General features: G+C 34.4%; 1 protein-coding gene across 1 annotated transcript in view; it reads right to left on the minus strand.

The window, feature by feature from the left end:
* The window catches only part of LOC125057702 (protein O-mannosyl-transferase Tmtc3), a 156591-nt gene that overhangs the window by 39998 nt on the left and 101710 nt on the right, over positions 1–14883 (minus strand). Inside the window, exon 2 of the mRNA XM_047661528.1 lies at positions 2363–2499. Within this exon, the coding sequence (XP_047517484.1) occupies positions 2363–2499 (137 nt within the window). The remainder of the gene's footprint in view (positions 1–2362; positions 2500–14883) is intronic.

Below are 14883 nucleotides of genomic sequence, written 5' to 3' on the forward strand. Positions count from 1 at the left end.
ATATGTAATTTTAGGCAATTTAAATGTAAGCTAAAAGGCAAAAAGGCATTAAATTATAAAACCGAAAAGCCAATCGAGTGATCTTTAAAAGGATTAAAGAGGAAAATTGGATGTTGAGCATAAACTCGGGATAAATTCGTGGTGGACATAGCAAGTGGTAATTAGCAGTAACTAAGGGGATCGGACGGTCGCCTGATTAAAACTGGCTTAACTAGAGCACTTTGGCTCTAGAAACAAATAGAAGTAGTACGCGGTAATTATACCTAAAACTTTTGTAATACTGAATCTATTAATTAACAGTTTTAATTGCTCATTAGCAGATATAGGAATGAAAAGGGTTTGAGTTCAAAGAATTTTCTTAAGAAATCATAAATCAGTTTTGTGTGGTATCTTCGACTAGGATGTTGGTTTAATTCATAAAAGACATTGGTTTTTGTGCACGTTTTGCATAATATTAAAGTAGTATAAAGGTAGATGGTACCAGTGCTCCAGAGCTGGTGCTTTCCTCGCTCAACGAATAATGTCCCGAGAATTAAAACAAGAAGCGACAGATCCACAATAGAGAAATGACTGCTGCCTCTGGTTGGTCTCTTGACGTGAGTTCTGATCACTGAGCCAGTATCGCTAAGCGAGAATTATCTTTGATAGCTCTTGTCGGTCAGTGACGAACTAGTGGAGCGAGTCCTCGCCGGCAGTATGAACAGACAGCGATCAACTATTTATATATGCATCTCTTTTGTTTACACGGATTGTATATATATTGTACGTTTCTTGAGCGAGAAAATAGCCGATGTTAGTCGATTCCTCGTCGATGATGGGACAAGTATCGCAATACAGCGAGCAAATGCTGCACGCATAGAAACTTTTTAAAATTGTACTATAAAATTGTATTCTTTAATATCTATTAATCAACTTTTAATTATTATTATTATTGTGTGATAAAGAAGTGAATTAAATATTTATTTAATTTGCAATATAAATGTAGTGTAATAATTATTTTTAATTTCATTATAATAGGTGATTAGCTATCTGTCTAATACATGCTGTATATTTTTGGTCCAACTTTTCATAAAACACGATCCAAATGGGGAGGTACCATCTTGCCGGAAGGTCCGCGAAGGTTTGTGCAAAAAAAAATTGGGTCTGGCCTTTATTACTTAAGGGTATTAAAAAGCTCTACCTAATCTCAGACTTACCGAATACACACAATTTTTTATCGAAATTGGTCAAGCTTAATCTTACCACATGAGAATTATATATATGTTAACGTAAAATTGTAAACACCGTTAGATTGTAATCTATCTCGCGAGATTATAAACTATCGAAAGATTGTGAACCTCACCGTACTGCTTACAATTTAACGTATTATTATTCGGTAGATTGTACTACACTAACTTAGTTATCATTCAAACTTCTTTGGTCAATTACAGATTAATTTTACTTTCCAACAATTTCATATAACTACCGAATAATAGTACGTTAATTTGTAAGCAGTTCGTTGAGGTTCACAATCTTTCGACAGTTTACAATCTCGACAATTTTACGGTGACATATATAAATACATTTTTACACTGGACATTGAAATAGTGTTGCCCTATATTAAACACAAACCTATTAACTATTCGAAGTTCCAAGTGGGTTCAATAACGCCATTGATTTATTGACTCCTAACAATTAAAAGTTCCCGAAATCAATCTATAATTAAGGGTTAACGACGCAGCTGTGATTGGACTTTAATATTAATTAATTTTAACTTACGCAAATATGAGAGGCATCTATCGAGCAACTTGGACGGTTGCTGAAATTTCCATTAAATAGTTATTAATTTTCCGATTTCAAGGGTTCATGCTGAAATATAGATTTTGATTCAATTACTTTCAATATTCAGGTCCTTCTTGTGTTATAACGATTTATGGTTCAATTGTTTATTTAAAATCTTTTTAAGACGTTTTAGTAACAATGTTTTAACTAGCTGATCCGGCAAACGTTATTTTGCCATGTATATTATTTCTAGGAAAATTTCTTTAGTTCAATAAAAATAAACTAATTCATATTACTATCTACTATAATAAAAAATAGGGGTTGATCGTAGAAGGTTGAACTTTTAGGGTTGATGATGATATTGTTAGAATATGTATTTTACGCAACCAATTTTTAATCCAAATTATGTCACGAGAGGTCCTTTAATTATTTATATATTTTTGCACCAAATGAACGTATCGTACTTGTTTTAATCTCAGCATAAATTGTATTAATGAAATATTCCTTTTATTACAACATACACGTACATTATAACAGATATTATTAAAGACTTCGAGCCACCTGAGATATAGAAGCGAACAGAATATATTTGAATATTTACCTGTAGTATAGTAGAGATACGAGTGCGTGCAAAAGCAGGTTGACGAGATGGTAGCCAGCTGGCTGCAGACCATGGATAGCGTAGTTCCATCTGAATGTCAACACCGTCAGGGGACGGTACGACTTGTGTGATTGTTCCTGGAAAGAAAACGGGAATTTTAGTCATACATTTGGTAAAAGTATAACAAGTGTTTTTAAGGATACGAAATATAGGTATACTGTTTATTTATTATATATATAACTAAATATATAGTCAAGTACATAGTTTCCTTTGGTAAGTAAATATGTGCTTAAGAAACAACAGTAAGTTTGTTAGTACTCCTCGGTGCCTTATTTTAATTGGTTTTTGTACTAATTAAACAAAAGGTACCGTACCGTAACAAATAAATCAAACAGTCAACAATTTTAAGAAAATTATTTAGTCTTAACTTAGTTGAGAATCTCCTTGATAAGTATCTTAGAACCGTAACAATATTATGCAAACCATAGATCGATAGACTCCTATTCATCGTTCTAAAAATAATACAAAACGCATGCAACAGAAGGCAGACGGGCAGGACGCTCACCTGATGTTACGTGATACCGCCGCCCATGGACATACACATTGCCAGATGACTCGCAAGTGCGTTACCGGCCTTTTAAGTATAAAGGACCTAAGTCGAATTGGTTCGGAAATACATCAGTGGGCAGCTGGTTCCACATAGTGGTGGTACGCGGTACTGCCTTAAGAAACGCTCAGTTCTGGAACGACGGACCTCAAGGTGATACGGATGGTATTTTGTATTCTGCCTTGACGTCCGATGATGATTATATTATACCCACAACAAAGGAATGTCTCAAGTGTGGGGCGTCCGCGCAAAATATGATGTTTTTTATTCATACAAACTCTATAGAAAAATTCTAAACAAAAGTTGATACTATATCAATGCTTATTCGAACTGCACGTAGCAAAGTATGAAAGGATAAATCAACTTTACGTACGTACAAAAATGTCGGTGCCACATAAACTTGATTCATAGGGTACAAAATTAGCTAGAGTTATGTAGCTTCTTTAAATGAAATTCCATGTCGGGTAATAGCTGGGGTCATTTGTCATTTAAAAATATAACTTTTGAAACGAAGGGTTTATATAGACACATTTTGTGACGGGTCCTGTGTTTTTTGGATATTTAACAAAAGAGGTCCAGAAATTTTAGAAAATTACTGTGAATGGCAGAGTGGAGGGCACTAGATCTCGAGCCTTATTCCATGCTCGCTATCAAGTAAAGGTTTCTTGCAGGTCATAACCATACCCAGCACTGAGGCATACTTAAGATAGGAGGTAGTTGAGGAAATTGTGCAGCGACCTTCAGAAATGATTGATTGAAATGAAGAAGTGTTGCCTGCTTGAGCAGTGTTATCCTAGTGGCTTTAGCGTGCGACTCTAATCTCTGAGGTCGTAGTTTCGATCGCTGGCTGTGCCCCAATGGAATTTCTGTCTATGTGTGCATCTAACACTCGCTTATACGGTGAAGGAAAACATCGTAATGAAACCGACATGTCACAAACAGAAGGCTGATATAGGCTATCGATATATTGCTTATGAAATAAAAATCATCATATATTATTATTATTATATAATTATTCATAAAGATAACACAATGTACATGATTCTAAACTTACATTTACTGTCTGTTCTCAAATCAAGAACCTGAAAGGATAAACTTGCCAGAAAATCTCTGCAAGAATCTGCAACCTGCCAACAACAGCATACTGCTATAGAGCCAAGTTATAACATTATGATGCATTAGTTTTACTTGTTTTTATGTACTTTGTTCATACATTATAATTATAAACAAAGGTTCATTTAACATTCCATTTATCTGTATTCATTGAAAACAGTTTTGATAAAATAATTTAATGTTTTATTTTGGTTTAATTATGTACATCGATGCATACCGCATCTAAACTGAATAATATCACACAGAAATCCCCTGTCCCTGGACAGAGTATGCTGAACTACGCGTTGATAGACTAGAATACACGCCGAATTGTTCCCTCTTGTTTTTTGAAACCGTCAATTTATTTCGTATTTTGTTTGAACCTGAAAACACATTTCTGTAACATTCAAAACTTTTCACTTAAAAACAATACAAGAATTTACAAACTAGTAGAACGCGTGGAGTTATATAAGCGACCTGTTTAAAGTAAGTTTCATGTTATATATTATTTTAATCATTATATATACTTATTTTTTATTATGTTTATTCACGCCTATTCCTATTGTATATCATATAAAGTACTGTTGTGCGAAGATAAAACGCGATTAATTATCACAAATAGCTTTTTGTCAGCCTTGCATATAATTTTAAATAGTGTAGGCAACGCACTTTCCTATGCTGTAATTTTGAATTATTTTTAACGTTTTCTACTTCTAAGTAATCTAAAACATTAATTCAGCAGTGGAAATGACACTAATTCAAACCGATGGCGGAGTGTATGCTTGAGCAATGCTCATCCGTTGGGAGAAAATAAGTAGGTTGGAATATTACGCTAAAATAATTTGGTATTACAAAATTATTTGGAGCGGTTTTTAGTCTAATTATTTAATTAAATATTTAAAAAAAAATACAAGTTAAATACAATATTAAAATAAATAATACAGAGAAGATCACCGTTACGAACTTTTTATAAGACGGAGATAGGTTTATAGATTAAAAAAAGTCATAGGAACGGTAGTCACCAGTAACTGACAGTTAACAATATGAATATTGTCTAACGAAAGGAAGGCCGCGACAGGGTCCGATTGTTGACAAAGCAGTAAACGAGAAACTGAACAATGAACTAGTAAGCACGACCTGAATATTACGAAAAAGGGGACTTGCAGATAAATTATTAAAAATGGTGAAACTACCATTAAGAAACGCAACAACCAGTGCCTACGAATTTGTGATAAATAAGTGTCGTGATGTCTCGTGTTCTCGTTCCCAGACCGATCCCCAAATTTACAGAGTCGAACAGCAGTAGGAACGAGTTTCACATGGTTCCTTTAATATTGATAGTCTTTAAGTTTCAAAGGTTTAAAGTGCTTATAATAATGACTATGATATCACTATAAATATCGGACTACTCAAGTCGTTGATATATAGATCTAGAAATATTGGCAAATCAAATAAACCACAATTGACTTTGATGTTGTTGAATTATAAGCTCTGACAATGGCAGTTAATTGCTCCGACATATATAATAGATGATATAGTATGTATGTATTTTTATTATCCATCTAAATCTTTATAAAGGGTAGAAGAAACTAATTAACATAACGTTTATAACGTAAGATATAGTTTGAAAATTAATAAAACACAGTTTTAAAGCAGTAAAACAGTTTTCCATTAAGAGATTTCTGTATCTGTTTGGTTGATAAAGCGAATGCACGAATGTTAAACATTAAATAGAAAAATAGTTCGGGGTTAGAACCCACGATTCCAGGGTCAGAATCGTGCTTGGGTAGAATGCCTAGCGAACCCTGAGGGCCCATCTTACGGCGTGTGAAGGGCTGAGGTGTTTTTAGTGGGTGGGGTCTCGCTACCCCTCTGAATAGCAGAGGGATTTGAGTGTAGACCCAGCCCCACAGTCCCCGCGTCAAGCTCGACATCCTTGATGGAGGCCTGCGTAAGCGCATTTCCACCTCATAAAAAAAAAGGTTTAAATCGTTAGTCTTACTTAGTCTTACACCCCTCATCTATTTTTTTCAATAAAGCAGGAGTACATGTACCGAGATAGCTTTAAATCAAATACTATTTAATTCTTACTATATTTAAGGATAAATTGGAATTATATTTTTTGAAAGAGATGTAGATTATTTTCTACGGAATATTATAAATTCTTAGAAGTAGAAAATGACTTAACATATTTAAAAGTAATCCCTCAAACTGGGTGTCTTTAACTGTTCTAAGTTTAAATAAGTTATTTCTTAGTGGGTTAGTTTTGAACATAACTTCAAAATCTTGTTAAAAGTTTTGTGTTTTAAACGTTGTAACTATTGACCAAACTTTCGGAAGTCGGTTTAGGAGTTTTCGTAATGTTTTAACATTGCCATAATTTAACATAGCTGAATAGTTACGAAGTAAAAATTACGAATCTACAAATTGATATATTGGAAAACTATTTTTTTTGATGTTGTCAGTTAATTTTTATCGTTATTATTAACGTTATTTGTTACTTAATTGCTAAATATTTATAAATTGCTTAACTAAAGTGGCTTTATCTAATATATAAAATTCTCGTGTCGCGGTGTTTGTGGTTAAACTCCTCCGAAACGGCGTGACCGATTCTCATGAAATTTTGTGTGCATTTTGGGTAGGTCTGACAATCGGACTACATCTATTTTTCATCCCCCTAAATGTTAAGGGTAGTCCACCCCTAAATATATTTTTTTTGTTTTTATTTTTTTATGATACAGCATTAAAAAATACATACAACCCCTAACTTTCACTCCTCTACGATCAACCCCTATTTTTTATTTGCCGTTTGCCCGGTCAGCTAGTTATTATTATAATATTTAGTAGTAGTACTTTGTAAATAGTTCCATAATATTAAAAAATTACAAAACAATTGGGTGTTAATTCTGTTATTATACACTAAGTCTACGTAAGTAATTGTTATTTCCATTACTTCGGCAGTATGGACTTCTTTTGGGTAAAGGACTCCTCCTAAACTTTCCATTTGGATCTTTGCCTCCTACATCCAATGCTCTCCAGAACCTTTGACAATAACGCCCATCGATTTTGTGGTCTTCATAACATAAACTTAACTTCTGAAGCAAATGGCGCAATCTATGCTTATTACCTGACTTGACTGATATCGACGTTGTCTATTTCTAATGATTGTAAAGACCAATACAAAAATCAGTAACGCTACAACCTCTTTTGGTCTGGGCCTCAGATTTCTGAATCTGTTTCATGATCATTTTTCAATCTAATAGGCAAGTAGATCAGCCTCCTGTGCCTGACACACGGCGTCGACTTTTTTGGGTCTAAGACGTGTCGGTTTTCTCACGATGTTTTCCTTCACCGTTCGAGCTAATGTTAAATGCGCACATAGACTGAAAGTCCATAGGTTTACAGCCGGGGATCGAACCTACGACCTCAGGGATGAGAGTCGCACGCTGAAGCCACTAGGCCAACACTGCTTTCAGACCAATACAAGGCTATTCAATGTTGCCAATTGTAAACATTATTTTTGCGAGTTACATAGTAATGATACAAGCGGTCAAAATATCCAGTCTAAAAGTCAGCAACGCACTTACGAGCCTTCGGGCAATGTGAGTGTCCATGGGCGGCGTTATTACTTCACATCAGATGAGCCTCCTGCCTGTTTTTCCTACATAAAAAAAACCTAAAAATACACAGCGTCAAAAGTCAGTTATATTGGCAATGCAACACACAAGTCTAAAGTAATCATTTAAGATGTATTTAACGTTGTAAAGTCAAAAGCTTTAGATTTAGAAGGTAAATGGAGCTTTCTAAATCTCTTTCGCATGTCGGCGTTCACGTCAGTCTGCCTAAAGTGCACTGTTTGCCTGGCAGTGTTTATTGCTGAAGTTATATTTCATGCTCATCTCATGTAGAATCTAATTTTGGCAACATTCAGGCTCCGTGTTAAAAGTGACAGCTTACTGTGAGATACTGTTGGATGTTTTAATGCAACTTTTTAAACTTTAATTCTACTGTTTTCATCAGTATCAGGATAAAAGTTGAACTAATGACTGTTTATATTTAATCAGAGGAGCTTTGTGCGGGCTTTAGCTTGTACCTCTTATTCCTGAGGACGTAGGTTCAAACCCCGGGTCTGCACCAACTAACTTTCTGTCCACGAAAACTCGATGGCGTGTGTCACGCTGATAACTTATTTACCAATTAGAACAATCAAGTGATCACGAAACAGATACACAAATTGAGGCCCAGACCTAAAGGTTTGTAGCGCCACTTGTTAGTATTTAACTTTGTTAAATATTATGACTTTCATAAAAATAGATATAATAGATAAATTCTTTAATTGGTAAAAACCATACCGTATACTGATCGTGCTGAGAATCGATCAATGATTGTAGGGATAGCCAAAATAATCTTATTTTATGCATTTTATTACAATTTATATTCAAAAATAACTCCAAGATACGCTCTTCAATATATTGTCCATTCAAATATTATATTCTGGAAATCAACAAAATAAAATGGAACCAGCTGCCCACTGAAGTTATTCCGAACCAATTCGGTCCTTCAAGAAAAGAGCATACCGATTCTTAAAAAGCCGGCAACGCACTCGCGAGTCCTCTGGCATTGAGAGTGACCATGGGCAATAGTATCATTTAACATCAGTGTCCTGCCCGTTTGTCCCGTTCTATAAAAACAAATATTATAACTTGTCATTTAAATCGATATATGTATAATGTCTGTTAAACAGTACTCATACTTCTATTTCGTAAAAAAAATATTTAAAAAAAGAACAGATTTATTACACTGTTTTAAAGTATGCTCTATGCTTGAAGAGCTTTGTGATGTTGAAGTTTCGAAGCTAAACCAGTGTGAACTCGATAGCGTCTGCATATAATATTTTTAACTTACACCTCTCGCTTGAAGAAATTGAATTTCGATCAGTGAGAAAAGCGAACTCGGTAAGGGAAAGTATTACGTTGTGACAATTTTTTTTATTGACCAAGTTCAACATGGTTCGGAAAGAGGAGAGCAGAATAACATGAGAAGCCTAAGAATAGATCAGCCTTCTGTTTGACAAACGTCTTCTTTTTGTAAGGTCCTTGGTGAACCTTACGTATCAATATAATTAATGGAGGGACAAGTAGAAACCTGAGGCGGAAGTCTCAACTTTTGGATGAACCACGCGCACATTCCAACTTGGTTAGCAAAGCACCACTCACGCGAGCAATACATATAATAAATAGAATTTCTGTTAAGGTAGACCTATTTGTTTGTACACTGGCTGAGTTCACAAGAGTTGCTTCCTATATTATTAGTTATAAGATTTAGGTATATAATTTTTTTTTAATGTTTTTTATCTAGGTTAATTGGTGTGGGTATAATTATTGTGTCGTTCTATCGAATTAGTAATTACTGTAAAGATAGAATAATGATATGGAATAAAAAAAATAAAAAAAACAAAAATAAGCAATTTAATCTCAATTTAACGAACAACATAAAAATGTACCTATAACAATTCTAAATATCCTTTGCAAATTGATACATTAATTTATATTATTAATTATTATCTATTAGAAGTTTTTATGAATATCCATTACTGTGCATTGTTTTATTATTGTACATTGTGTCTGACCGTGATCATCAAACCTCAATGGAGCTTGAGTGAGGTTTCTAATGTTTAGATATGTGAAGTGACGTATTCTTGACATCTTACGTCATGTGCCAAACTTGCCTATTATATTGTGAACAAACGATAAAACAAATGAGCGACAGCAAACGTTAAGATTATAGTCTAAAGTTAAATTCGTTCAATTCCTTGAAAATACTGTTAAGGTATGTTTGAGTTGACTGTGATTGATCAACAACATCTCTTATCCAATTAGAGACACGCCAAACCAACCGCCTTTTTGTTTGACCAATCACAAACAAACGACACGCGCTAATGTGACGCCATACTTAATTATTGTTGTAAAAGAAGGCTTTTTTACTAATTCGATTTTAAATGTGATTCTAGCTTTTTAGTAAATTATAAAAGAATATATGAACTTTCTTAAATGACCTACATTTTATTATTTATGAAAGGACTTGCCACTCTTGTGAGTTAGGGTAAAAATAAACAGATTCCTCCAAAATACCTTGTTTAATACATCGCTTGGGCGGTATTTATAGGTTGCTTGGAACTCAAAATAAACCCTAACAAGCACGATTTTCAATGTAACATGATGAAATTATCTACAATTGGCCTATAACAACTTGTCTCCTTTGATACTAAATCCTACGCTTTACGATTTCAGAAAACACGTGATTTATGTAGACCCTAGATATAATCGTGGTGTCATAAAGTTTTATAAAATAATTTATTTGTCACACGCTTTATCTACGTTGAGATAACTGAGGGTTTAATATATTATTTATGGGTGAAAAATTTAACCTTTTAAAGCGACGATAAATTGCGAAGAATTTTCAACTTGATAGAGTTTTATTTCTGAGCTTAAAATTTAATGTACGGGAAAAGTGGTTTGTCATATTTCACATACTCTTCACTGCTCACACAGTATTAGATCACGCACTGTATTAACATTGTATTAATGGGAAAACACATAGTTATAGGTTCTTGTATTTAAAAAATATTTGAATTAAATAAAATTCTTCATTAACGGATATTAATCAAATTTAAAAAATCCCAGAGGCACTAGTCATGACCTAAGATTTCTGTCTTTGTTACGTGATTATTTACTTTTATAGTATACAGAATTCCGGTACACGCCGTCGACTTTTTGGTTCTAAGGCATGCCAAATTCCTCAATGTTTTGCCTTCGAAACTAGAATCTTCTAGCGCTTTCTGTCCTGTCACCTCCCGCCATTTACTGGCCTTCAGCTGCAGCAGGTTGTCTCCTACGATCCAGCAGTACTCAGATAGACCTCCTTCACCGTCCGATATTAGCTCATGCGCTCAAGGTGCTCCAGCTAACGTGATCCATGGGCCGTATCGTCTATAATGTTGGGTTGGACTACCAACTCTTCTATTTCAACATTTATACGGACTATCCATGACCGTCCTCCATCCTTGTCAGCCCCAGGATTTTACGCAGTATTTTGCGTTTCGCCATCAGTAACTTATGCTCCTCAGTCACATTTAGCGTTCGAGCCTCACAGCCATACATTAAGATTTGTGCTACGTATTGCTTTACGCTGTCGCCAGTAAATTAATTTCCATATCATTGCGAAGTACGTTTGTGATCGACCTCACGTCTATGCATCCAATAATGAAAGCCAGTCCAATGGATCGCAATTATTTTCACGACAATTCTAATTCAGTGTATAAAAAATTCAAAACACATTTAGTTTTTGTTTGATACCGAATTTTACAAAAACACACAAAACCATATCCCCGATATTGCAACTGCATTTAGCACTAAAATACTTGAAATTGCAATTCATTCCTGTTTCGATAACTGCCGAATAAAAGGAAAATGTCATGAATAAAATTTTAGTCACACAGATTTAACGTTTACTACAATTAACGAAGTTGGGTTTGAAAGCCAATTTTCGAAAACATCATTCGTTGTATCCATTAAGACAAAAAATGTTTAGCGATACTAATGCCAATGTACTGAAATGGAATGGAATCTCGATGTTGGGCTGAAAGGCTTTGACTGCTAAGCTAGGGCGGTTTTGCCGAGCGTAGCTTGGCCGGAATAGCCCATTCCGCGACTAGAGCAAGGGCGTCTCCTGCGAGGCTCGGACCTCGGATTGGGCCGGCGCGAGGTGGTCAATCGCCTAAAGTTAATACATCGGTATATGGTGCACAATATTGGTGTGAGCGAAGTAAGAAGTAAAGGACCCCGCCTTATTCAATAATATATTTAAATAGAAGCATGCAACGTGCATACATCGTGAGGCCAAAATGTACGGCATGGTTGAGCTCAAAAGCCTGATCGTCTATAGAGAAAACGCAGACGTTCAGTTAATAATCACTTCTTAAATGCTTGTCATTAAAGAAATATTGTAACTGTTGTATTATAGGACATTGTACAAAAAAGCTGTAAAACAAAAAATAAACTTTATTTATGATAAAATTTATAGCAGCAAATTCATTAAGAAGTCCCTTTTAAACATAAGGAAAATATTTAGAGTCAAACATTTAAAGTCTCTAAATGCGCGTAATAAATTAGTTTTTCTCAGGTAAAGATGTTTTATTAAACATATATAAATATACTTAAAACATTCATAACAAAGTTGCTTAATTTATTTAGTTTAAATGTTTTGGGAACACATAATATGAATATCACGTGGTGAAGTCACCATATATGGTAAAGTTTCTCTGTATTCCAACTGTATAATTTTTTTTCCAAGATCGAATTCAGACATTTTCACGAAAGTGAACTGAGCCACAGCTTTTAACAAATTTTCGGAGCTTTCATATAAAATGGGTTGACGTAAGTCCGTGCAATATCAAAGCAAAATAAAATATGCGAGCTTTTCAACTCGGGCGTGACCAATAGAATTTCGTGAGCTTTGTTCTTAAAATGTGGCTACAATCAATATTGCTTGTAATGGAACCCCTTGTTTGTTATTCAGTCTCGTGTTTAAATAATTATTAAAAACTCAACAAACTCAAAATATCTTTATTCATGTAGTTAAACAAGTACACTTAAGAACGTCAAAAAAGAAGTTAAATTAGTTGTAAATTTACATTGACTACCAGCTTTCGCAAGTCAAGGGCGTGGAGTGGGCAAGAAGAACTGGCAAGACACTTTCCACTCTTTTTAATCGCTTTTGGGTCATACAAATTGTTTCGATAAGCACTTGATTTAGATCAGTGCCAGTGCTAGTATAGAAAAAGAAAGAAGAAATGCCTCCAGAGGGTAGAGTACAACATTATGATGTTTTATAAATGGTTATAAGCCTGTATAGGTTTTAATATAACAGTGATAGCCCCTGAGAATAGTGATGACGTTAGAGGTGTTCGGTAGGTGTCCCAACATTCGATTGGTCACGTAGCATTGTGACAATTTTGTGATATTCCCAGCATCGGGGATTCTACGAAAATTGGGTCGTTTTATTGATAACCAAGTAAATTGGATCCTTTTTCATAATAGCTAAAATTTCTGATAATACCAAAGTTAAACTTTTGCACGTCACAACAAGGGGGTGGTTTTTTATTTGTGGTTCGATGTTAATGATGGACTAAACAAAAAAAGCTAGTTCGATTTTCAAATACAAAACAATTATAAGAACAGACTTTTTCACAAGATATCATACATATGTAAAGTCATTTTGGGATACAGTTTGTAGGTAGGTATAACGCCGCATTACAGATTTTTTTTTTGTTTGCTAAAATTTAGTGATAATAGATTATAGGTGTTTTGTTTATTTACAGGTACGTATAATAGTACTGTAATATCTCCAAGGTGTTATTAGATAAAGTAAGTCGTATTTCTTTTGAATTATTATTTTAAAACTTTTAAAACTTAATACGGGATTTCCGATCAGTAATGATTTGTGAAGACAAATAATATAAACGTAACATCCTCTTTATATAAAGTTAATTAAAAATAAGCAATGCAGAAATTGCCTAACATTTTTAATTAATTACGGCTTATAACCGTTACATATTATACAATTATTCTCATAAAAAAGTACAATTAAAAACAGTACACACATTATACACAAACATAATTATAAAACCGTTTTTAAAAGAATTCAGCAAACACGCTGCCAATCATATTAAAATGGTTTTTTCAAATAACATTAAAAATCTGTTCAGAGAGGCTTTTTGCGGAAAGAAAAATAATTCCTACTTCTTATGGACTTTGATGGATGATCTAAATGAATTCAATTTAGGTTTTTGTGAAATCACAAATGCATTATCGTCGTCTTATTCTCTACTTAAAGGCATTTTTAAATTAATGAGATTATGGAGATTGTGATTATATGTAATTTATTAAAGATTTGGTAATGGCATTGATGGCAGGAACGAATTAGTGATATTTCTTTATAAGTGACCGTTCAAGTATTACTTAAGCAGATTTAACGCAATTTATCCCCCCCCCCCCCCTACTCTTCCACTCCCCCAATAGTACATAAACGTATTAAATTTTTGTAGGATTCCTAGAAAATGCATTTAGTTTTTAAGCATAGACAACCATGAGCGTTTTTTAAGGCAGTTTGTGCCGCACACCACCACTTTGTGGAACCAGCTGCCCACTGAAGTATTTCCGAACCAATTCGACTTAGGGTCCATCAAGAAAAGAGCGTACCAATTCTTAAAAGGCCGGCAACGCACTCGCGAGCACTCTGGCATTGAGAGTGTTCATGGGCGGCGGTATCACTTAACATCAGGTGAGCTCCTGCCCGTTTGCCCCTTGTTCTATAAAAACAAAAATTCCCGACATGTTTTGGGACGAAAGGTAAGGGTACCACGTACTGGATTACAGCTGGAGTTGAAACGTACTACACGGTTTGAATCTTTAAAGCTATTCGCGGTAACAACATATACGTAAGGGACCCTTACTACCGTATATGTTGTCATAAAAACAGTACATGTCATAAAAGTGCCGTTATGGTATGAGGTATATATGAGGCGCTTAGGGTAATTCAAGTTTGTATTGGATTTCACGTACGGAAGTAATACTGAGAGCTAAGTCTCTCGTACCTAATCCAGAAATTTAATTACATGCAAACAATAGTACATGCTTTTTTAGTATAGTAGTTATTCTAAGAGTACATTGTCTTCACATATAATTATTTAACAAATGTAAAAAAATATTGTAAACCTATTTTAAAAGAGTAAGTGTGGAGTTTCTTGCCCATTCTTCTCCAC

The sequence above is a fragment of the Pieris napi genome, chromosome 17 (assembly GCF_905475465.1).
Source record: "Pieris napi chromosome 17, ilPieNapi1.2, whole genome shotgun sequence".
In the NCBI taxonomy this organism is placed as follows: domain Eukaryota; kingdom Metazoa; phylum Arthropoda; class Insecta; order Lepidoptera; family Pieridae; genus Pieris; species Pieris napi.